This window comes from Musca autumnalis, unplaced genomic scaffold (genome assembly GCF_047663935.1).
Source record: "Musca autumnalis isolate F117 unplaced genomic scaffold, ASM4766393v1 scaffold_2, whole genome shotgun sequence".
NCBI classification, from domain to species: domain Eukaryota; kingdom Metazoa; phylum Arthropoda; class Insecta; order Diptera; family Muscidae; genus Musca; species Musca autumnalis.
This window is the reverse complement of record NW_027411755.1, coordinates 255,696,201-255,722,469: the sequence shown is the minus strand read 5'-3', so window position 1 is coordinate 255,722,469 and position 26,269 is coordinate 255,696,201. Positions and strand designations below refer to the sequence as shown.

The 26,269-nt window shown below is 34.1% G+C and overlaps 1 protein-coding gene across 5 annotated transcripts; it reads left to right on the top strand.

Annotated features, from left to right (window-relative positions):
* The first annotated feature begins 789 nt into the window (after positions 1 to 789).
* Positions 790 to 25,886, top strand: Glyp (glycogen phosphorylase). Of its 5 annotated transcripts, XM_073971551.1 has the most exons (6): positions 791 to 1,089; positions 2,061 to 2,259; positions 2,398 to 3,027; positions 23,128 to 23,656; positions 23,715 to 25,321; positions 25,394 to 25,886. In XM_073971551.1, exons 3-6 carry the CDS (start codon positions 2,785 to 2,787, stop codon positions 25,541 to 25,543), a joined length of 2,529 nt encoding a protein of 842 aa, XP_073827652.1. In that variant the 5' UTR covers positions 791 to 1,089; positions 2,061 to 2,259; positions 2,398 to 2,784; the 3' UTR covers positions 25,544 to 25,886. The 5 variants fall into 5 exon arrangements, with proteins under 5 accessions (XP_073827653.1, XP_073827652.1, XP_073827651.1 ...); XM_073971552.1 differs by lacking the exon at positions 2,061 to 2,259 and having other exon boundaries at positions 790 to 1,089; XM_073971550.1 differs by having other exon boundaries at positions 833 to 1,089; positions 2,061 to 3,027.
* The last annotated feature ends 383 nt before the right edge of the window (positions 25,887 to 26,269 follow it).

The window sequence follows — 26,269 nt, the reverse complement described above, 5'->3', positions numbered from 1 at the left end:
GTCTTCACCATGGTGTAAGAAAGAAGGTGATACAATAATAAGTGTGTCTGCGTACTCGATAATTTGTAATAATTGTTACAAAATATTACTCAATGCTGTTTTTTTACACAAATGTTCAGTAAAAGAAAATGAATTGAGAAACCTGTTTTGAAATTTTTATTACTGAGAACTTATAATTTTTACTAAAGCAATTTTGTTCAGTAACATTTTGTAGCTTTAGGCAGTTGTCAAAAGTTTAAAATATTCAAATATCATAATCGTAAATATTAATCAAATTGAAAATTTTTACTGAATGTTGTCTTTTTACTTTTTTAATTTTTTCCTTTGAAAGAGTATAAAATGCTTTACTCTCTAACCCTGCGTTTACACATGACAGGACAGTTGAGTACATGTATTGATTGTCAAAAACCCAAAACTTGCCTGTGTGACGTAGACGTCTAGACAACTGCAAAAACATTTGTAAATTATGAATGGAAATCATCGATTTGTTTTCGTTTTCCATTCACATATTTTGTTTTTGTACATATTCTTTTGTTTTCAGCACATTAGAATTATCGTCTTACTTCTTTTTCACAAAAATGTCAAAAATTTGTTAACCCTGCTGTCTGTGAAAAACTGATGGACAGCTGGAAGACAGCCGACAAATGTATGTATGTGTTAGTAAATCAGAGTTGTATTTGAAGGCAAACTGTTTGGTGTAAACGCCTAGTAAAAAGAAGTTACTGAGTAATATTTACTGAGAAAGTACAAGGACAAACCTATTATCAACCTATGTCTTCATTTGCTGTCAAAACATATGTATTTTTAATCAAAAATAAATAACAAATATTTCGCTTCTATAAAAAATATATGTGTACATGTATTTTAACGCTTTCTTCTAACTTTTGTGGATATTTCGCGCAAAAAAATTTGACAGCAAATGAAGACTACAACCTAACGTCAACTATTGGATCACCTTGTTAAATTCGCCTTGGTCTTCACAGTATCAAAATTGGAAATGTGATTATCTCAAACTCTACAATACTCAACTGGATACATCAGACATCAATGGAGCGCAACAGTAATCTTCCAATTGGAATTTGATTCTGGGTAGGTAAGAAATCATTTGTTTACATTTAGATGTGTATTATCTATATATCTACTACTTCTTTAGGAAGACTATTTTGGGATGTCTCTATAAAAAACCGCGAAGGCATACATATTTTCTATCTAATGAAGACTCATTTAGGATGAAGATCTTTGAAGACCATTTTTGGACGTCTTACATCTATTGAAGTTCCCTTTGGGATGTCTCCTATATACTAAAGATCTCCTTATGATGTCTACTGTAAACCTCTTTAGGATGTCTCATATCTACTGTAAACCCCTTTAGGATGTCTTCTATCTATTTAAATCCTTTAGGATGTCTCCTATCTAGAAAAGGCCACTTTAGGATGTAATGAACTAGAGAACGCTCTTTCAGAATTTCCCCTAACTATACACGTCTCCTTTAGGATGTCTTCTATAAGTATATTAAATACGCTATGAAAGTCCCATTAGAATGTATTCTATCTATGGAATACCGCTTTATGATATCTTCTATTTCTTGGGATGTTTTCTATGTGTATGTAGAATGTATTCTATCTATAGAACACCTCTTTAGAATGTCCATTTATATGAAGAACCTCTTTAGGATACATTCTATAGACACAAGACATCTTTAGGATGTCTTCTACCAATGGAAGATCCCCGCAAGATATCTACTACATAATATGTATTTATTATATCTTCTATCTATAGAAAATCCCTTTAGGATGTCATCAATCTTTATTTAGAGAAGAGTCATTTTGTAGAAGACCCTATTTGGATGTCTTCTATCTATAAAATACCACTTCAGGATGTCTCCTATCTATAGAAGATCGCTTGGAGATGACTTATATATAGAAGAACCCCTTACAATGTTTTCTTTTAATTTTTTTAGATTTAAAACTCTTTGTTGTCCAATTATATATAACATGTATGCTGTTTCTTATTAGAATTTATTTTTTATTTTCTAATTATTTTTTTTACACTTTAAATAGCAATTTAAAAAAGGGGATGATTTGTTCAGTAATGCTCGCCAACAACGGCCTACACAACAGCTGACCGGAAAAGTAAAAACCTGCTGACTGTGTACTCTGAACCGGCAAAACAACAGATGACAAACACCAAAGGGAATGGGGGAGGAAGAGAGCGTTTGAGTCCCAAACAAAACATATACGCATGTTTGACCTTCGCAAGGTGACCGATGCAAAATGAGCGATTATTATTAGAGAGTTAGAGACTATTAGAATAGAAGTCTATGATGAGATTGCCTCCATGCATTGTTTATGCATTTCGATTAAACGATTAAAGTTCTAAAGTTCTCTTTTTCCCTAGTAACTTGAAGGCATGCAATGCTATTCTATTGGATGAAAAGAGCAGATGTTGTTTGGTGGTCAAACAATTGGAAGAACCACCACTCTCTTACTGCAGGAGCAGAGAATTGATTGCCTCATTCCTCCTTAATGCTTTTGTTGTGTTTCAACCAAATTTTAGTGGTCGTACTCCAGAATTATCGTGGCAAAAAACCAGTCAGTCGGTTGTTGTTCGTTGTTGTGTTCAGACTCGGTTTGTCGTCTCTCGCATTTGAGTCGTTGGGGTTCAGCTAATAAATAAAAAATAAAAGAACATCTTTACTAGGAAAGTGAAAATAAGAATTTTGGAATTCTTTGCTCGCTATTTTGTGTGAAAGAACAGACAAGAACAAATAGTGAAAAGAACAACATGTCTAAGCCACAATCAGATGCTGATAGACGCAAGCAAATATCCGTACGCGGAATTGCCGAGGTCGGAAATGTCACCGAAGTGAAAAAGAACTTCAATCGCCACTTGCATTACACCTTGGTCAAGGATCGTAATGTAGCCACTTTGAGGGATTACTACTTTGCCTTGGCCAACACCGTTAAGGATAACATGGTTGGTCGTTGGATTCGTACACAACAGCACTACTATGAAAAAGATCCCAAGGTAAGTTCCATAAAGGAAGACCACAGACCACATAGGTCATTATGTCATTTTGAAACAGGATACATTTTACTTATTTTTTTAAGGCATATGTAAATTTCTTTTGAAAACTTGGTGCGGGTTTCGGGGTGTGTACCTAAAACTTAATGCGCATGATTTCCTTGAATCCACATACTTATTTAACCCCTGTTGTTATTTAGTGTTAGATTTTCCATGGTGTAGGACAAATATTCTTCTACAAAGTTTCAACTTATCTCGTAATCGAATTCAATTACGACACAGATAGTTCTTCTTTTCCACCTTGCCTTTGTAATTTAGTTCATCTTTCATCCATTTCATCTTATTTGGCAGCTGCTCTCTTTTTTTCTTTGATTCCTTCTAGATTTTCTTTTGTTAATACGAATCTGAAATTCAAAACAAAACAGATTATAAAAACATTCAAATTTTAATTGCATTTAATTGTCTAATATTTTCTGATTCTCTTTTTAACAATTCTATTTGTCCTTCAAAACGTGATGCAAATGCATTTTGAGAAAAGTGAAGAAAGAGAATGACAATTTCAACAAGATCAACTAAATGGGATCAATGCCAAACGAAAACAACAATAAAAAACGCCGCCAACACCAGTAAACAATGTTTTGTTGTTGTATTAGAATACATACTAGAATTTAAATATTAACGATAACATAAACATGCAAATAATGAGTTTATGTTTAGTGTTGGAATAAATGTATAGATTCAAACCGAGTTTAGAAAAGTTGGGCTTAAGCATAGTTTAGAAGTCAATCATTTCAATTTGTTACTTCAGAAGATCAGTATAGGTGAAAAGTATAAAGTTTGATCGATTGACGTCTACCCTTCAATCTTCACGATCATTGTAGAGTTCTTAAACATGACTTGCTCCAAACATTTTATTGACTTTAATAGGAGCACAATATTCAAACTTTTGATGTTTAGAATGTAAAAATGGGTCAAACTATTCTACTTAATTTAACTTTATTAAGCTGTCTTAAACTATCATATCATCCAAAATTAGCATTTCGAAAATTAAACACAGATCTTGTTACCTATGTTATGTTTATTGCAAATGAAATTTTTACAAATTCCTTGTTTTGGACTCAACGATAAACATGATTACCTCTTTTGAGGGCGAAATTCGGGTTTTTAAGCAATACATGGACTTAAACTTGTTATGCTCTTCGATCAACGCTGGAATCGTAATATAGAGTATAATAACCCAGCAAAATAAAATTGAACTGCTTGATGATGAAGTATTAGGGTAACAATTTCCAGTCCACGGAAAGACACGACATTCTGTTGTTTATATTTTGCGATTTACATTCATATCATCGAATATAAATTCGATGAAAACATGATCAGAAATTGTTAGTTTCAGAATTCCCTTTAAATAATCAAGAACATCTTAAGACTTTCTTCTTTGCTCACGTCTATAGATACTTGTACAAGACGTGATTAAAATTCCAAAAAACTGCATCTTCCTTCGCTGCACCATAAATTTAAAGAATAATAATGACTTCTGTGACGTAAAAAGATGTAGATCGGAACAACTTGCACTTATGTTTTATTACTTTGAACTTCGAACGGATGTCTTTAAAAATTTTATTCAACTTTGGAGTTTATCTGTCCGTTAGAAGCATACTTTATTCGAATCATTAATCAAAAAGAAATTTTGAATTTTATGGTCCACCATTTCAGAAAAATTTAATATTTTTTAAAAAACCGATCGATAAAGGACTAGATCTTCATGTTTTAAATAAGTTTACAAAAATATATGTTCGAGCTAGAGTTGGCATCGCAAAACGCTTTTACCCCAAAAGGTCTTTTGGAGATGCTTGTTTGGTAGTTTTCTTTGAAAAAAAAAAATCATGAAAAACTTGCTTGTGGATTGTCCTTTATTTATAAGAAGAATAAAGCAGACAGTGATGTTTTAAAAGATCAACAATAATACATTTGTCCTGGCATTAAAAAGTGTTCCTTATTTTAAAAAGAAAGACCAATTCAATTTTCCATGAAATAAAGCTTAGCTCATTTCAATGTAGGTAATAACCTCCCTACATTTTATAAAAAATCGTATGCAAAATTTTCCTGGTGATACAACGAAAAATGCCGAGGTTGATTTTTAGCAAATCAATTAATTGGGAAATTATTTTAATTTATTTTTTTAAAGATAATACTGTAAGGAACAAAATATCGCCCAAATGACCGATGCTATCTCGGCGGCAAACCTCCACCGATGGTCCAAAGTCATAGTTGAGGTTCTGTGTCGTTATGCACCGAATTTTAACATCCATTAACTCTTGAATTGTTGCTGGCTTATCGAGGTACATTTTTCTTTTAAACAAATCCCAAAAGAAAGAAGTCGAACGGAGTCAGAACATTGAATTTCTCCATTTCAAAAACAGTTCAGGCTTCAGATCCCAGTTTTCTTTATTAATTGATTTTATGTCTCCTTTCGAGTTTGGGGCCCTAACAATTGATATTCAAATTATTTAATTTATTATTTCAATTTTTTCTATTTGAATTGTACCATTTTGATTTGGAATAGTTCATTTGGTAGCCACCGTAGTACAGCAGCAGATATACCGTCTTTAACACAGCCGATTACGAGCGACCAACCAACGCCCCTAGTACCTAGGGACAATTGGTACTCGTGGTCCCAGAATTAAGTCTCTGGTACGACCTCGTAACCATGAAGACTACTGCCAGTGACAGAACTGCTGGTGGCAGCGACAAATACCCTCAGTAAAATGTTAGCCCTATTATCTGAATATTTCGGTTATAGAAAGGAGTTGGGTGCTATCAGAGTGCAATAGTTGTTGTTGTTGTAGCAGCGTGAAACCTACGTAGAAGCATAGGTTTAATACTGGGTTGGCAGCCGCTGGCCGAAACACAATGGGTTCGGGTTAATCCGGTACGTAAGAACCCGCTTCCGTGGAATTGATTGCAATAGTAGACAAGGCTACTGAATACCCGAGTTCAATTCCCAGACAATACAACATCACATTCTCAAATTCTCAAACGTTGGCAACATTTCCTCAGTATTTCAGGCATGTACAAGTTTTCTACAAGTGGTGTCTTCAGAAATAGATTTTCCTGGTCAAAAACAAATTTTTTGTAGTCACCGATTGTTAATTATACCCTCAGCATTTATGCTAACGAGGACACGTTCATACGGGAAAATGTGCCTGATCGAAATAATGGTTTTAGACCCCAAGTATGTTTGGACGAAATGTGTTTCAGACAATTTGGAGTCGATTTAGCAATGTCCGTCCGTCTGTCTGTCTGGCTGGCTGTTGTGCATGATAACTCTCGAACGGATGAACCGATTTGGTCCAAAATTTGGCTATAGCAATATTTTGTCCAAACTTAGATTAAGTTCGAAGATGGGTTATATCGGTCCACTCCTTCCGGTACCTCCCCCACAAAAGTTCGAAAATGTTGGGAAAGTTTGTACGTACGATAACTCTTGAAGGGAGTAACCGACTTAAATGAATTTCCAATATGGACTCCAATGGAGTCCAATTCCATAATGGTCAATGTCGATCCATTCCTTTAAGTATCTCCTTTTGATCTTTAATCCAAATCAACATTTTTGTCGATTCATACATGCAAAATTTTTAAAACCCCCTAAACGCATACGTTTTTTGGGCAAAATTTTTTTCAATATACACAGGCTGAGGGTATCTCTATCAGCAAAGCTGACTGATACTATTTACTTGTTTTTTTTTTTATATGGGATGATTATTATGAAAAATATTACATGGTTTTTTTTTGTAAATTGTTACTCACGAAACCGTTTCTTGTAAAAGTTTTTACGGTGCCAACGATAAATTGAAAATTAATTGGCTGATCTTGTGGACGTTTTAAGAACCTAATAATCCAGCTTTAAGCGAAACAGATTTAAAAAAAAAATCCTTTTAACGAAATTATGGACCGTCGTGGCCAAAATTTCGATTTTAAAGAAAAATTACCTTATTTCCAAAATTCGGAAAAAATTTAAAAAATCTGTCTCGTTTAAAGATTTTTTGTATTTAATAAGCTCACAAAAATACATGAAGATAGGTCCACGGGTTCTTCACTTTTAACGGTCATATCTCAGCCGATTTTGCTGTGACCGACTTCAAATTTTTTTTGCATACTCTATACATGTACTTCAACATAAATTATTTTTTTTTTTCGATTTTTTGAAAATGATAAGTAACGGGGATGCATTACAAATAGTGAAATAACTAAGAGTGTGAAACTATTTTAATCAAGAATTACAATAAAAATCATTTAAAAGACCACTTTCAAAAATTAATAGTGCCCTTAACATTGATTTAGGAAACAATGTCTTGCATGAAGGTGTCCACAAGACGTCCAAATACAAAGATATAGAGGAAGGAATATTAAAATCAAAACATATTCTCTACATACATATAATATACATATATTTATATTTAATTATAATTTAATTTTTTATTGACTTTCTTTTGAGATATCAGATATTATCATCAGGAATTTAAAGTCGCATAGAATTATGGAGAAAATCTTGTTTTAAGGATTCATTATGGATTGATTGAATATATAATAAAAATAATCATTTAAACGTACTTTCAAATACCCTTTATAATCTATATATATAAAAGAGCAGTGAGGTGAGGTATTCACTGACTGACTGACTGACTGACTGATTCATCAGCGCCCAGACGAAACCGCTGAAGCTAGAAAGTTGAAACTTTGGGTGTAGGTTGCTGTTGGTGTGTAGGGGTGAGATAAGGCTGGGTTTTTGGAAATTCGTCCTAGAAGTGTACGAAAAGTACTAAAAGGTACTAAATATGGTACCCTTTGTATTAGGCAAACGGTAAGAGCTAGAACTCTGAAATTTGGAATGAGGGTCACTGATGGAGAGTTAGAAAGATGTACCAAAGGGTTTTTGGAAATTCGAACTATAAGTGTACGAAAAGTACTAAAATTTAGTACCAATTGTATATTTTGAACGGATATAGCCAGAATCATGGAATTTGGTATGGAAATCAAGGTTGGGAAGTGTTGTTGATGTAATTAAATGGTTTTGGAAAATCGTACTAATGTGTACGAAAATTACTAAATGGTACAAAATTAAGTACAACTTGGATTTGGGTGAACGGATAGAGCTGGAATCCTGAAATTTGGAATGAGGGCCACTGATGAAGAGTAACAATGAAAGGTTTTTGGAAATTCGAACTATAAGGGTACGAAAAGTACTAAATGGTACTAAATTTAGTACAATTAGAATTTGGGTGAACGGATTGAGTTGGAATCCTGAAATTTGGAATGAGGGTCACTAATGGAAAGTAACAAAGAAAAGTTTTTGGAAATTCGAACTATAAGTGCACGAAAAATAATAAATGGTACTAATTTAGTACAAATTGGATTTGGGTGAACATATAGAGCTGGAATACCGAAATGAGGGTTACTGATGAAAAGTAACATTGAAACGTTTTTGGAAATTCTAACAATAAGTGCACGAAAAGTACTAAATGGTACTAAATTTAGTACAATTTGGATTTGAGTGAAAGGATAGAGCTGGAATCCTGAAATTTTGAATAAGGGCCACTGATGAAGAGTAACAATGAAAGGTTTTTGGAAATTCGAACTATAAGGGTACGAAAAGTGCGAAATGGTACTAAATTTAGTACAATTTGAATTTGGGTGAACGGATTGAGTTGGAATCCTGAAATTTGGAATGAGGGTCACTAATGGAAAGTAGCAAAGAAAAGTTTTCGGAAATTCGAACTATAAGTGCACGAAAAATAATAAATGGTAATAAATTTAGTACAATTTGGATTTGGGTGAACGGATAGAGCTGGAATCCTGAAATTTTGAATAAGGGCCACTGATGAAGAGTAACAATGAAAGGTTTTTGGAAATTCGAACTATAAGGGTACGAAAAGTGCGAAATGGTACTAAATTTAGTACAATTTGAAATTGGGTGAACGGATTGAGTTGGAATCCTGAAATTTGGAATGAGGGTCACAAATGGAATATAACAAAGAAAAGTTTTTGGAAATTCTAACTATAAGCACACGAAACGTACTAAATTTAGTACACTTTGAATTTGGGTGAACGGATAGAGCTGGAATGCTGAAATTTAGAATTAAGATTACTGTTGGAATCTAGAATTGAGATATGGAGGTAGCTTTTGAAAATCGTACTAATGTGCACGAAGGAGTACTAAATGGTACTAAATTCGATACAATTTGTATTTGCGTGAACAGATTACTGTTGGAGTGTAGGATTGAGGTAGTTTTGGAAATGCGTACTTATGGAAAAGTGCTAAATGGAACTACATTGGCTATAATTTGGAGTTAGGTGAACTGATAGAGCAGATTTATGAAAGTAGTTATAGGAAAGTCGTGTACGAAAAGTGCTAAATGGTACAAAATTTGGTACATTTTGGTATTTGCTATATGATACAGAATTTTGTTCAATTTGTGATTTTGTAAAGGGGTAGAACTGGAATTTTGGAATTCGGTATTAGATTAGTAATTGGTGTTTAGAGAGGAGGAAGAAAGGAGGTTTTGAAAATGCTTACTTATTTATACAAAAAGTACTAAATAGTACTATAATTGGTTTCAGAGGAAGAGATAATGCTGGAAAAGTGAATTGCGGTTGGAATTTATGTTGAATATTAGGAAGTAATTTTTGAAACGTTTACCTACATATATGCACGAAAAGTTTGGTAACATGTTGGCACCAAAACCATTTTGGTATTGTGTAAACGGTTAAAGTGAGAAATAGGGGAACGAAAAGTAGTAAATGTTACTAAATTTGGCGTTGGGTGTAGGAACAAAGCTTGGATTATATAATTTGGACAAAAAACTACGAAATGGAAAAATATTTGTTAAGAAGATCATTCTGATATTTGAGATAAAGTTCGGAGTTTGAAAAATTGTACTGAATATTGTTCTATTGATTTTATGTTAACGCGAAGGCGTTTCTAAATAATGTACTGGAATTACGTAGTCAAACGTGAAGTATCTTTTCAAAAAAATTGTTTGTTTTTTTATGTTAATTTGAAAACGTAGTCCAATGCGATAATTTTGTAAACTAGAAGGTTTTTGCCCCCTGATAATAAAAAGGCCTAAATTGAAATGCATCAACAAAATGTACCGTTATATACGGTTAACATACCCGTGCACATTAAGTACAATTTTTTGTAAAATAGTTTTTTTTTCTAACCTTTCATGCCACAAATTCCGAATTTCGGTCGGAAAATGTGCATAAAATCTTCAAAATACTCTAAGTCTTCAAAATATCTCTTTTAATAAAAGTGGATTGAAGTAGAAATTTTTTAAATGAAACTTTTGTATCCCCTGAGTATTCAAGGTCCAAATTTAAAGAAAATTTGGCAATATAGATTTGTTCTATTTTTAAAATACATTAAGTCGAGGGGTATCGTAATATGGTGATATACGAATTTTTGTGGCCATTTTGAATGCCGAAAATTAGGTTCGTAGAATTTTCGGGTTCTTGGCGAAACCGCTGAAGCTAGAACTTTTAATTGTTGTGAAGGGGTGAGATAAAGTTTAGTGTTTGGAAATTCGTACTGGGAGGGAATGCTGTTTTAGTGAAAGGGTAAAACCAGAAGTCAAGTGTGAAATTAGCAATATGAGTCGCTGTTGGTGTAAGTCTGTGATATGAGGTCGTAGTTTTGGTAATTGGAAATAAAAAATATGGTAGGTGCGATACGGCAGATATTTTTTTTTTGGGAAATTCTAACTGCAGTGTACAGTATTAAAAGGAATTAAATCGATTAAATGTTGAAATTAAAAATAGGTTTTAGTACAACAGAATCGCCAGTGTTCACCTCTTCCATATTAAATATTGTTCAACTATATTTTATTCCCTTTCCGCATACGAAGTAGCGGGCATTTGCTAGTATTGTATAAATTAAGAAAGTTAGTTAAATTTAAATATTATACATATAGGTAAATAAAAATAGATTACACATAGATTTTTATCTTTAGATACAAACAAAATTTGAAAGATCTATATAATAAATATTAGGTAAGGTTAGGTATATACGAGAATGTATATGTAGAAAAAATCATGTAGTATATTCAACTAAGTCTAAAAATAAATTATTAATATAGGTTTATAATAATGGCCTGTTTCACTAAGACAATTCGAATAAAAAATCGTTCGAACTACTACCAAACTTCAGTTTTTTAATATTTGAATTTCTTTTTATTTTGTAAACAAACAAACTTTTCCTACAACGACAGGAGTTTGGCAGTAATTCGAACGAATATGAATCTGAATCGCCTTAGAGAAACAGGCCATAAGACCAAGTATTAGACAAGTATAGATTTATTTTAAGTAGAAAAAAATCATGTTACATATTTTGTACTTTATTATGACTTCAATACTAAGTTCGAAAGGTACTTATTGAGAAAAAGGTCAGAGTATTCGATTTTATTTTATTTATTTACGTAGTAATGCAAAAGCTGAAGGCAGTCAAATAATTTTTGTAATATATTCATAAAATTTTTAATAAGTACATCTTTTGATTTCAATTAAATTAACTATTATTTTTTAGAAATTCATCAAATTCAATTAAATTTGTATAGAAAAAAAATCGTCGTATGTACATGTATTTGCCCTTCTGGCCTCCTCTTTCTCTTACTTTCCTTCAGGGCACGTGTTTTCATTATTTATGCCACATACACTTTATGGCTTTGTGTTGTATGTTCAATAGCATTTTGGGAATTGAGGAAAAAGTTTCCCAAAAAAAAAACAACTAACCTGAATACAAAATGTAAACAACAATGACTTTTGATGGCAACTTCAATCATATTTGCCCTTCCATGAAGGTCAAATACACATAATAAGCAAATACATTTTGTGGCACACAATTGTCTGTCAATTATCTATATTAACGAGTTTTTTTCTCTGGGAGGTACCAAAAAATAGACAATAATAATAAATAAAAGTAATGTGCATAAGTAATATACATGCTAATAATTTATATGATATAGAAAAAAATAAGAACAATATTATACATATTTGTTCTTAATTTATTAGTATGCAGTTTTAAAATGTTTTTGGCAATATTTCAATATATGTATTATGTACTCTCATGTATTAAAAGAAAACCATAGAATTTCTTAGACTAAGACATAAAAAAGAGTACATTTTTTAATATGAATTTATTTTGGACACAATGCTGCTACACTTTGACTAACTGAGGACAAATTCATTAGACCGCGTTTTGACTTTTTTTAAATTAATTTGTTGCTGTGTGCGTCTTCTTCTTCTTGAAAGTTTATTTTCTATCATTTAATTTTTTAACAGTCACTACTACCCCACACGTTGACATCTTTGGGTGGTGGTATCTATTCATTCGTTCGAATATTTTCTGCCACCATTTGTAATAATAAAATAAAAATTCTTTACTCATTCACAAAAGAATATGATATTTTTTCAAGGTCAATGAAAGGTTATTGCTGCTATAATAGTAGCACAACATAAAGAAACGTGCTGCTATTGGATATAAATGAAATGGAATGAGATTTATAGTTGGGTGGGTGGTAGTCTTCTTTTAAAGATTTTTTATGTACATCATTTGTCCAGAATTAGTTTGTTCGGGTGGGAATTGATGCTTTTATCTATTTAATTGAATTGTTAAAGGAAACCGAAGATTCAACTTCATTCTCCGACCAGCGTGGGAACGAGAATAAGCTATGCCGACTTTTTTAATGTCTCAAAGAAATCCTATTTACTAAGCTTACCTTGAGCTTTAAACATCTCGTTTAAAATTTATTTAACATTTAATTTTTTTACAGTTTTTCAAATTCTTTGTTTTAATTTAAAAAAATAAAAAATAATTTTAAAAATATAAAATTATGTTACAGCGTTTTATTTAAAAATGCACTTAAAACTATAAAATAATGTTTAATGGTGGATTCTCTCAATAATATTGTCACAATTTTTAATTCAAATGCAAGCGTTTTATTTGAGAGATTCCATCATTAAAAATTATTTTCTAATTTTAAGTGCATTTTTAAATAAAACGCTGTAACTTAATTTTATATTTTTTAAAATTATTTTTTTATTTTTTAAAATTAAAACAAAGCATTTGAAAAACTGTAAAAAAATTAAATATTAAAAAAATTTAAACGAGATGTTTAATAAATTTATAAATAAAACACTGTAACTTAATTTTATATTTTTTAAAATTATTTTTTTATTTTTTAAAATTAAAACAAAGCATTTGAAAAACTGTAAAAAAATTAAATATTAAAAAAATTTAAACGAGATGTTTAATAAATTTATAAATAAAACACTGTAACTTAATTTTATATTTTTTAAAATTATTTTTTTATTTTTTAAAACTAAAACAAATCACTCGAAAAACTGTAAAAAAATTAAAAATTAAAAGAATCTTAAACGAGATGTTTAAATTTCAAGGTAAGGTTAGTAAATATGATTTCTTTGAGACGTTTTATTTTCTAATTTTTTTATTTTTAAATTTTCAGCAATTAAATTTTTTGACCTCATAACAAAATTATAGCCAATTTAGGCCGAAAATGTAGATAAAAACCTTAAAATGTCTGAAATCGTGTGTTACCGTTATATAGGGGCTATACCAAAACCCTGACCTATATCCAACATTTTTGGTCAGGAAGTTTCTGTACCATTGTGAACCCCAAGTGCCAAGCTATAGCCAATTCGGCATAAAAATGAAGATAGAATCATTAAAATACTTTAAATCGGGTGGTACCGTTATATAGGGGCTCTAAGAAAAAATTGACCCATCTTTCATATCATGTATTGTCATCCAAGAATGAAAAGTGTGCAAAGTTTTAGTTCGATTGGTCAATTCCAACTGTGTGGAAAATGAGTTACTACACCTTTTTCACATGTAATTCGAAACATTCCACTTGTAATTCGTAACATTTCTATTTGTAATTCGTTACATTTTATTTGTAATTCGAGAATTCCATTTGTAATTCGAATTATTCCATTTGTAATTCGAATTATTCCATCTGTAATTTGAATTATTCCATTTGTAGTTCGAATTATTCCATTTGTAATTCGAATTATTCCATTTGAAATTCGAATTTTTCTATTTGTAATTCGAATTATTTTATTTGTAATTCGAATTATTCTATTTGTAATTTGAATAATTTTATTTGTAATTCGAATTGCAAATACTCCGATCCTCGCCAGGATGCTGTTACAGAAACAGTTTCTTGTCATGATTCTGTATTTTCTTTATTGACTATTTTCTCCAATAGTCAAAGGGACGAGTACGATTAATTTTTGTTCACATCGTAGAATTTCTTCCATGTACCTCCCTTGTAAAAGTTCAAAATGTTCGCTTAAATGCAGTTTAAGGGCTGTTGTAGGATTCTGTTGAAATTTCAACAGAAAGTACCCCTTGTTGTCTCGTTTATACAGCAATATAATTTTTTCGTGGGAAAGTCTATACTACCTGACATAATGGACGAATGGTTGACACGATAATTATCGAACGGAATGTCTCTCAAAATTAGATCTAGTTCCAATATGGACTTTGTCGGTCTATTCCTTCCGGCTCCTCCTCCTCCGCAAATTTTAATTACCTTTGGGCTTTATCTATTTGAAGGACACTTCTCGGATCATGTTGAAATGTTAATTGTGATCGTCGTGAATACTACATTGAATTTTTTTTGTTAGGTGAAGCCAATACTTCCTCAGTTATGGCCCCGAAATGCCACAATATTTAGAGCTAGTTCTGAATACAACTCTCGCATAAATGTTGTTGGTCTGTGTTACAACGCTATAATTTTATTATCCAAATTTCTCTCTATAATGTTCCAAATGTTCCAAAAACCCCGACCAAATGATGTTACAAGATAAGAGAAGCATTACGTTGATTTCTTCTTTATACCCTCAGACTTTAGGCTAAGAAGGGTATATACACTTTCATACGGGCAAAATGTGCCTCATCGAAATAATGGTTTTAGACCCCAAGTATGTTTGGACGAAATGTGTTTCAGACAATTTGGAGTTGATTTAGCAATGTCCGTCCGTCTGTCTGTCTGTCTGGTGCGCACGATAACTCTCGAACGGATGAACCGATTCGGTTCGAATTTGGGCTTTCGTAATACTTTGTCTAAACTTAGTTTAAGTTCGAAGATGAGCTATATCGGCCCACTCCTTCCGGTACCTCACCCACAAAAGTTCCAAAATGTTCGGAAAATTTGTGGGCATGATAACTCTTAAAAGGAGGAACCGATTTGGTCCATACTTTGCACATCGTGAAATTTCGACCAGACTTAGATAAGGTTTCAATGTAGGACTCAATCGGTTCACTCCTTCGGGTACCTCCCACACAAAATTTCGGAAAAGTTCAGTTTAGGGCCATCGCTCGAATCGCTTTGTTTTTTGTTGCAAAAACTTGTATCGACTTCCCCCCATACGACGGTACAAGTTTCATCAGGGGCAAGTCCATATTTCCTGAGAAAATGTCCGGAAAGGTGCAAAAAGCCCCTATGACACCTTGTGTAGTGGTTGAAGCGTAAGATAACTCTCGAACGGATCTGTCGATTCGGTCCAAAATTTCGTAATATTTTATCAAAACATAGTTTAAATTCGAAGATGGGCTATATCGGTCCACTCCTTCAGGTAACTCCCCCACAAAACTTCAAAAATGTTCGGAACATTTTTGCGCACGATAACTCTTGAAGGGAGTGACCGATGTAATCCATACTTTGCACATCCTAATATATCTACCAGATATAGATCAAGCTCGAATATGGGATATATTTGTCTACTCCTTCTGGTACCTCTCACACAAAATTTCGGATAAGTTCACTTTAAGACCCGATATGGAATCACTTTGATTTTAGTTGAAGCAACTTGCCTTCGCTGCCTCAATTACAATGGTAAAAGTTTTTTCAGGGGCAAGTCCATACTTCTGGAGCAAACAGCCCGAAGGACGTAAAATTACCCTATGGCGCCATATGAAGTGGCTGGAGATCCATTCTTTTTAGTATCTCTTTCGCAAAACTTTTGATCTTTAATCCTAATCAACATTTTTGTCGGTTCAAACGCCCAAAATTTTTAAAACCCCCTAAAAACGTACTTTTTTTTGGGAAAAATTTGTTTCAATATACACAGGCTGAGGGTATATCTCTGTCGGCAAAGCCGACTGTTACTTTTTTACTTGTTTTATTATTCAAATTTCGCTCTATACTGTTCCAAGCGATGTTACAAGATAAAAGAAGCCTTATGTTGATTTCTTCTTTTTTGTTCGTTTTCGCTATTTTCGTTTGTCCCTCGCTGATTTCCCCAACAAAATGAAAATAAGACTGAACGATGGGAGCCGCGTTACGGAGGCAAGTTTGCCTTGCACTCAAAAGCGGTTCAATCCTTAAACAGCGCTACTAATAAACTAAGATATTCGGTAGTCGGATATCCAAAACCGAAGTTCGAAGTTCACATCATATTTTTTGCAGTGATTAAATCCTTTAGGTGGTGTTAGACGTATGAAACCCCTCCTTTTTCTGAGAAAGAGACGGAAGCCGTCATACGTTTTTTTTTTAGTTATTTGTAATTCATAATCCAATTTCAGGCGAAACGATTTATCGCCAAGTATTTTTTCAACGAATATGTAGTTGAAAAAGAAAATCAAATGTTTTCCAAAAATTCTCAGAAATGTTTCCAACAGAACAGAGTGTTGGATGGCATCCTTTGTGGTATTTCCCCCAGCATATTTAAATACATACTGTCCAATGGTGGCATTTTAATCATGAGAAACTTCTCGAGTAATATTTGAAACGACAATTCTAGAACTTTTTGTTTTTTGAAGAATTGTCAATTTCTTTGCAAAAAATCATTTGTATGAATGTTCCTTTATATTCACTATTAAGTCCAATATAACACCTGTGAAAAACATGCATATGTATTTATTCACCTCAGAATCATTGAGACAACCTTGCAGTTTTGTGTAAATACGTTTATTTACATTTGGCATCCCCTTTTAAAATGAGGTGTCGATAATAATTCGTTAAAAACCACATCATTGTAATAAAATATCGATAGACACCAATATGAAACGATAATCATCTGAAAAAAATATTTCCTAGATTTTTTTGCAATCAACATTTTTGTTGTTGCATATGTGCCCTTTTCACTTAGATGTAACTAGTTCGAGGCGGCAAATAATGATTTCATATGGACCAAAACAAGTAAATAAAAAAATAAAATACATATTCAGGTCGATCTTAGAACACTTATCAGTATCGATTAGGAAGGAATGTACATATGTATGTGCTTGTAAAAACAATTTTTTTCCATAAATACTTAGTTTATTATTAACCTATTGTTATTTTAATTCGTATTGAATTGAATCAAATATCTACCTTCTTGTTATGGAAGGTCAACAATGAGTCAGTCAAGTTGGCCACTTTCTTTAAATGCCATAGATACTCGATTAATTTGACCTTGTTATCGGTTATTTTCATTTGATATCAAAATCAAATAAATACTTATTGCAATATTTTTTGCTATATTGACATTCCTATTTTTATTATTCAATTGTTAATGTATAGACGCCATGCTTTTAACATGTGTTCCGCTAAAACAAAATCCTTCACTCACAGATTTGTTATGTTATCATCAAAATGTTGTCCTCATTAATATATTAAGTAGAAACAGCAACAACAAAAACAAATCATTTACACATTTTATTATAATCAATAGATAAAAATAAAGTGCAGTCAATTAATTTAATTGCAAATGGTGAGGTTTTTATGAATCCTTTCAAATTAACCCATTTTTGTTATGTATGTTATGGCCAACAAAATCTTCACAATTTTTTAGGATTAACACAATTTGTTTATCATAGAAAGTGGATAAATATTTTCTCCGAAGCACTTAAATAAAAAGTAAAAGTTCAAAAAAAAAAAACGTTGACTTCTTTCTCTTGAATGATGATTTTAGTTCTAAAGAAATTGTCTAATGAGAACACCCTATTAGAATCTAACAAGTGATTTGTATAAAGACGATAAAGAAGTATCTCTAATGGTCCTCAAGTTGTTTGCCTATAACTTGTTTTTTTTTTTTTTGTCAATTAAAAATGTCCAGGTTTTCTCAAAAATACTTTGAAATTGAAAGTCATGCATTGTGAAGTTGTTGTTCTGTTTGCCTGCCCTAGATGACACCACCATCGTAAAAATAACTTCAGTTAAAAACAACCTGTAACACAGTGTGGTGCACACTAATGCAGGCGTTAAGTGTGCCAGCAATGTCAGCCTTAAAATATAAAAATAAAGACAAACAACATGTTGCACTTGATTTATTTTTTCGCTTTTTGTCTCAGTCGCATATTTTTTCGCAATATGCGCTTTTTACACATTTCTATTTCTAAAGTTGCACACTGACATACATATATACATGCAGAGATCTATGCAAGCGACAAGTATACAAGTATATAGCAATAATACCCATTAAAAGTGAGGGAATGGTATGGTATCTCAGAGATAAGAGTAGTAAAGAGTGCGTTATACTTGACATTCATGTTTGCAAATTGCAATTACTCTCATTGTTCAAACTCATTATTTCTTTTCATTCAAGAGCATTCATGCTAAGAGAACTGCTAAACCATCCGATGTTTGACAAATTTGTTTGTTTTCACTCTTAATGGTCTGTCTTGGTTAGACTCTAACCACTTGATATTCAAAAAAAAAAGTAATGATAGCGAAAGTGCAAATAAAAATTATATTTTAAATCATTTTTTCCTTCTGTTTATAAACAGTTGGTAAAGAGATTTAATAACGGTATGAAATGTGGCCTTAAACTGGATTAAAGCGCAAAGGCGTTGATCTAGGAACTGGATGTATTTTTGTTAAGAGTCATTAGTTTTTTGAGCTTTTGGGTAATTGTATCAGGAAGAAATAGAAATTGAATACTTTCCCAGTTAACGAAATCTGACAAGGTATGACAGGTATGTGATTTTGTTCTAATTACAAAAACATAATTTTTATACCCTCAGCATTTATGTTAACGACGAGGGTATATACACTTTCATATGGGCAAAATGTGCCTCATCGAAATAGTGGTTTTAGACCCCAAGTATGTTTGGACGAAATGTGTTTCAGATAGTTTGGAGTCGATTGAGCAATGTCCGTCCGTCTGTCTGGCTGGCTGGAGCGCACGATAACTCTCGAACGGATCAACCGATTCAATCCAAATTTTGGCTTTCGTAATATTTTACCCAAACTTAGTTTAAGTTCGAAGATGGGTTATATCGGTCCACTGCTTCCGGTACCTCCCCCACAAAAGTTCGAAAATGTTCGGAAAATTTGTACGTACGATAACTCTTGAAGGGAGAAACCGATTTGGTCCATACTAATGAGGTTCCAATATGGACTCAATCGGTACCTTCGGCTACCTTCCACACAAAATTTGGGATAAGTTTAGTTTAGGACCTTCTCTCGTATCACTTTGATTTTTGTTTCAGCATCTTGTATTCTCTGCCCCCCATGCGACGGTACAAGTTTCATCAGGGGCAAGTCCACACTTCCTGAGAAAATAGCCTGAAAGTTGCAAAAAATCCCTATGACACCGTGTGAGGTGGTTGGAGCGCAAGATAACTCTCAAGCGGATCTGCCGATTCGGTCCAAAATTTGGCCTTAGTAATATTTTGTGCAAACGTAGTTTAAGTTCGAAGATGAGCCATATCGGTCCACTCCATCAGGTCCCTCCCCCACAAAAGTTCAAAAATGTTCGGAAAAATTGCCGAATTGTTCCATACTTTACACATTATAATATATGTACCAGATATCATCATGTTCAAATATGGACTATATTTGTCCACTCCATCCGGTACCTCCCACACAAAATTTCGGATAAGTTCACTTTAAGACCTGCAATCGAATCACTTTGATTTTTGTTGAAGCAACTTGCATTCGCTGCCTCAATTACGATGGTAAAATTTTTTTCAGGGGCAAGCCCATACTTCTTGAGCAAACGAAGGGTGTAAAAACCCCCTATGGCACCATATGTAGTGGCTGGAGATCCACTTCCATAATGCTCAATGTCGATCCATTCCTTTAAGTATCTCCTCCGCAAAACTTTTGATCTTTAATCCTAATCAACATTTTTCTCGGTTCATACATCCAAAATTTTTAAAACTCCCTAAATAATACGTTTTTTGGAAAAAATTGTTTCAATATACACAGGCTGAGGGTATATCTCTGTCGGCAAAGCTGACTGAAACTTTTTTACTTGTTATTGGGGGATGTTCATACTTCCCGAGATATGGGCCTTTGAAGTTCCAAAAATTCCCATGTTTATAACTTCGCAATTTTTAAACGGATAATGATAATATGAATACCATTGTAAAGCTTAGGGAAGCATTTTCCTTTAAATTATAATTATACCCTCCACCATATGGAGGGTATAATTAAATTTGTCATTCCGTTTGTAACACATCGAAATATTCGTCGGAGACCCTATAAAGTATATATATTATTGATCAGCATAAAATTCTATGTCGATTTAACCAAGTCCGTCCATCTGTCTGTCTGTTTAAATCAAGATACAGCTCGCAATTTTAAAGATAGAGAGTCAATATTTGGTACAGACGTTTTTATTACTTGCAGGATGGTTGGTATTGAAAATGGGATATATCGGTCCACGTTTTGATATAGCCTCCATAGAACGGTACCTCCCGATTTTCGGTATTTTTAAGGTTTAAGCTTCATTACCCTATCAAAATGGTTGAAATTTGGTATTTAGTTATCGTTGGGTGTATAGAACTTTCCACCTGAAATTTGTTGGTATAAGTTCACACCCTCATATAGCCCCCATAGAAAGGTACCTCCCGATATTCGGTATTTTGAAGGTTTTAGCTTCATTATCCCATCAAAATGGTTGAAATTTCGTATTTAGTCTTCGTTGAGGATATAAAACGTTCCACCTAAAATTTGGTGCTATAGGTCCACGCCTTAATATAGCCCCCATAGAACGCTACCTCCCGATTTTCGGTATTTTTAAGGATTTAGCTTCATTATCCTACCAAAATGGTTGAAATTTGGTATTTAGTTATCGTTGGGTGTATAGAACTTTCCACCTGAAATTTGTTGGTATAGGTTCACGCCTTCATATAGCCCCCATAGAACGGTACCTCCCGATATTCGGTATTTTGAAGGTTTTCGCTTCATTATCCCATCAAAATGGTTGAAATTTGGTATTTAGTTATAGTTGGGTGTATAGAACTTTCCACATGAAATTTGTTGGTATAGGTTCACGCCTTCATATAGCCCCCTTAGAACGGTACCTCCCGATATTCGGTATTTTGAAGGTTTTAGCTTCATTATCCCACCAAAATGGCTGAAATTTGGTATTTAGTCTTCGTTGAGGATATAAAACGTTCCAACTAAAATTTGTTGGTATAGGTCCACGCCTTAATAGTCTCCATAGAACGGTACCTCCCGACATTCGGTATTTTGGAGGTTTTAGCTTCATTATCTCACCAAAATGGCTGAAATTTGGTATTTAGTTATCGTTGGGTGTACAGAACTTTCCACCTGAAATTTGTTGGTATAGGTTCACGCCTTCATATAGCCCCCATAGAACGGTACCTCCCGATATTTGGTATTTTGGAGGATTTAGCTTCATTATCCCATCAAAATGGTTGAAATTTGGTATTTAGTCTTCGTTCAGGATATAAAACGTTCCATCTAAAATTTGTTGGTATAGGTCCACGCCTTAATATAGTCTCCATAGAACGTAACCTCCCGATATTCGGTATTTTGACGGTTTTAGCTTCATTATCCCACCAAAGTGGCTGAAATTTGGTATTTAGTTATCGTTGGGTGTATAGAATTTTCCACCTGAAAATTGTTGGTATAGGTTCACGCCTTCATATAGCCCCCATAGAACGGTACCTCCCGATATTTGGTATTTTAAAGGTTTTAGCTTCTGTATCCCACCAAAATGGTTGAAATTTGGCAATTCGTCTTTGTTGAGGATATAAAAAATCGTTCCACCTGAAATTTGTTGGTATAGGTCCACGTCTTAATATAGTCTCCATAGAACGGTACCTCCCGATATTCGGTATTTTTAAGGTTTTAGCATCTGTATCCCACCAAAATGGTTGAAATTTGGTAATTAGGCGGAGCTAAATACTTCCGTAGATAAAAGGAAACTAATTATTCCATTCTCTTTCAATTTAATTTTGGTGGAGGGTATAAAAAGTTTGGTCCGGCCGAACTTAACGTTTTCTTACTTGTTTTTTTTTTTTCATGTAACCGGCATTCGACCGAGATTTAAGACTTTCCCCTATGGACAAGTGCAAATCGCACGGAATCAAAATTCTCTTTAAAATTGTAAATTGTTTTCCAAGTAGCCGACCTTCAAACAAGAAAATTATCGGAACTTCAGAGGCCCATATCTCGGGAAGTTTGGAGTCCACCCAATGAACTTTATATTTTTGTAATCAGGACAAAGGGATCTACCTGTAGTAAAAATTGCAGATTTTCTAACAGGTGAGAGAGTGTTCAACTTATGACTCAAGAAGCATCGACATGGGGGTTACTAAAAGGAGTTGTCGTTTGATAGGAAATTTTACAATGTGCAAAGATTGGCTGAATGTCAGTCACTCCTTCCGACAGTTATGTTGCTAACAATCAGGCATTTCAGTTGGTCACCGTAGGACCTTTTTTTAGAACTTTTGGACCATTATGTAAACAGGGCCACAAGGAGAACCTTCTGATGAAGTTTAAAAACCATCTTCGAACAGCCCTTTAATTGCACATAAACGAAAATGTTGAACTTTTACCAGGAAGTCCCATGAGGGTGTTGTCCAAACGTGTGATGTATGTGTGGAAGAAATTTTATGATGTAAAAAGTTTCGACCAAATCTTTCAATTGTACCGGTTGGGTTTTTGAGAGCTTTTTGATCATAATCTAAGGAAGAAGAGGTTTTTATTTGTTGAGAACAGTTTAGGAAGGTCAGTGTTTTCATCCCCGACGAAGAACATCACATTTCCAATTTAACAGTCCATTCACAAAATCGACAATTCATTATTAACATTTTGTGTGTTTTCCTTTTATCTTTTGCAGCGCGTCTACTACCTTTCCTTGGAATACTACATGGGTCGTTCCCTAACAAACACCATGATCAATTTGGGTGTTCAAAGCGAATGCGAAGAGGCCATGTACCAATTGGGTTTGGACATTGAAAACCTCGAAGAAATGGAAGAAGATGCCGGTTTGGGTAATGGTGGTTTGGGTCGTTTGGCTGCCTGTTTCCTTGATTCCATGGCCACATTGGGTTTGGCCGCCTATGGTTATGGTATTCGTTATGAATATGGTATTTTCGCTCAAAAGATTAAGAACGGCGAACAAGTTGAAGAACCCGATGATTGGTTGCGTTATGGCAATCCATGGGAAAAGGCCAGACCCGAATTTATGTTGCCAGTTCATTTCTATGGTCGTGTTATTGATACACCCGAAGGCAAGAAATGGGTAGATACCCAAGTTGTATATGCCATGCCCTACGATAATCCCATTCCTGGTTATGGCAACAACTATGTCAACACATTGAGATTGTGGTCGGCCAAGTCGCCCATTGATTTCAATTTGAAATTCTGTAAGTATGATAAACGACTACACTGGGAAGTTATTTTCATTTGTTTGTTTGCTTTCAGTTAACGATGGTGACTATATCCAAGCTGTGTTGGATCGTAACTTGGCTGAAAATATTTCCCGTGTCTTGTATCCCAACGACAACTTCTTCGAGGGTAAGGAATTGCGTTTGAAGCAAGAATACTTCATGGTTGCTGCCACTTTGCAAGATATCATCAGACGTTATAAGGCCTCTAAGTTCGGCAGTCGCGAAGCTGTACGCACCAACTTCGACCATTTCCCCGATAAGGTCGCCATTCAATTGAATGACACCCATCCCTCATTGGCCATTCCCGAACTTATGCGTATCTTGATTGACGAAGAGCATTTGGATTGGGAAAAGGCCTGGGATATCACTGTACGTACCTGTGCCTACACCAATCACACCGTCCTTCCCGAAGCCTTGGAACGCTGGCCCGTTTCCATGCTTGAATCCATTTTGCCCCGTCACTTGCAAATCATCTACCACATCAACTTCTTACATTTGGAGAACATTCAGAAACGCTACCCCGGTGATTTGGAACGCATGCGTCGCATGTCATTGGTTGAGGAAGATGGTGAGAAACGTATTAACATGGCCCATTTGTCCATTGTCGGTTCCCACGCTGTTAACGGTGTAGCTGCTATTCACTCACAAATTTTGAAGGATGACTTGTTCAAATTGTTCTACCAAATGGACCCCCATAAGTTCCAGAACAAGACCAACGGTATTACACCCCGTCGTTGGTTGTTGATGTGCAATCCAGGCTTGTCTGATTTGATCAGCGAAAAGATTGGCAATGAATGGCCCGTCCATTTGGATCAATTGGTTGCCCTGAAGAAGTGGGCCAAGGATCCCAACTTCCAACGCGAAGTTGCCCGCGTTAAGCAAGAAAACAAATTGAAATTGGCCCAAATCTTGGAGCGTGACTATGGCGTCAAAGTAAACCCTGCCTCCATGTTTGACATTCAAGTCAAGCGTATCCATGAATACAAACGTCAATTGTTGAACTGCTTGCACATTATCACCTTGTACAACCGCATTAAGAAGGATCCCACCGCCCAGTTTGCTCCTCGTACCATTATGGTTGGCGGCAAGGCTGCTCCTGGTTACTATGTTGCCAAGCAAATCATCAAATTGATTTGTGCCGTTGGCAATGTTGTCAACAACGATCCCATTGTTGGTGATAAGCTCAAGGTTATCTTCTTGGAGAACTATCGCGTTACCTTGGCCGAGAAGATTATGCCAGCCGCCGATTTGTCTGAACAAATCTCCACCGCTGGTACTGAGGCCTCTGGTACCGGTAACATGAAATTCATGTTGAACGGTGCCCTTACCATTGGTACCTTGGACGGTGCTAACGTTGAGATGGCCGAGGAAATGGGTAATGAAAACATTTTCATTTTCGGTATGACCGTTGATGAAGTTGAGGCCCTCAAGAAGAAGGGTTACAATGCCTATGATTACTACAACGCCAATCCCGAGATCAAACAGTGTGTCGATCAAATTGCCGGTGGCTTCTTCAGTCCTGGTAATCCCAATGAATTCAAGAATATTGCTGATATTCTGTTGAAATACGATCACTATTATCTTTTGGCTGATTATGATTCCTACATCAAGGCCCAGGATAAGGTCTCTCAAACATATCAGGTAAATTAGATGACGGTTATAAGAAGTTTTTGAAGTTTATGCTAACTGTTACTCTGTTTTTCTATTTTCCAGAATCAAGCCAAATGGTTGGAAATGTCCATCCACAATATTGCTTCCAGTGGCAAATTCTCCTCGGATCGTACCATTGCTGAATACGCTCGTGAAATCTGGGGTGTTGAACCCACCTGGCAAAAACTGGCCGCTCCAGAAGATGCCAACTAAAGTGTATATTTTCGATTTGTGGAAAAGTACACATTTTTTAATTATTATAAATAATAAATTATTATTTTTAAGTAACATTTTTCTTTTATAAACAAATTATACAGAAATCTCGCCATGATTATACAAATGCACAACAACAACATCATCGTCGTCGCTGTAACTGTACAACAAACAAACAGCATTGGTAGGGGTATACTTCCCCAAGCATACATTGCCTACACTGAGAAGAAAAGAACAAACAAAGTTTCTAATATTTAAATATTATATAATCGTTACTAACACATAAGAAAATATAAGCTATCTAAATATTTTATTCAAATAGTGTTGTAATTAAAAACAAAAACAAGAGAAATGAAATGCTGTTGAACATTTATTATATAGAAGAAGATACAAAAGAAAAAGAACTTTGTGAAAAATAAAAATCGCCTCAGGAAATTTAAAATTAGTAAAATTTAAACAAACTCTTAGTTATTTGATGGAATTTACAGTTACCCAAAAAAAATGCAAAAACCACACAAAAAAGACCTTTTTAAAATAAATAAGGAAATTATGAAAAAACACACGAAAAAATTGATGTTTTTAATGCAAAGCTTAGTAGTAATGGTTTGAAGACATAGCGGAAATGCCGGGTTGATGACTGTGGTTAGGAGAATGCGAAAATGGATTACATCTTTAACTTTAATAATTGTTCTACAAACATCCCATAAGGGACAAGGGATACTTCTC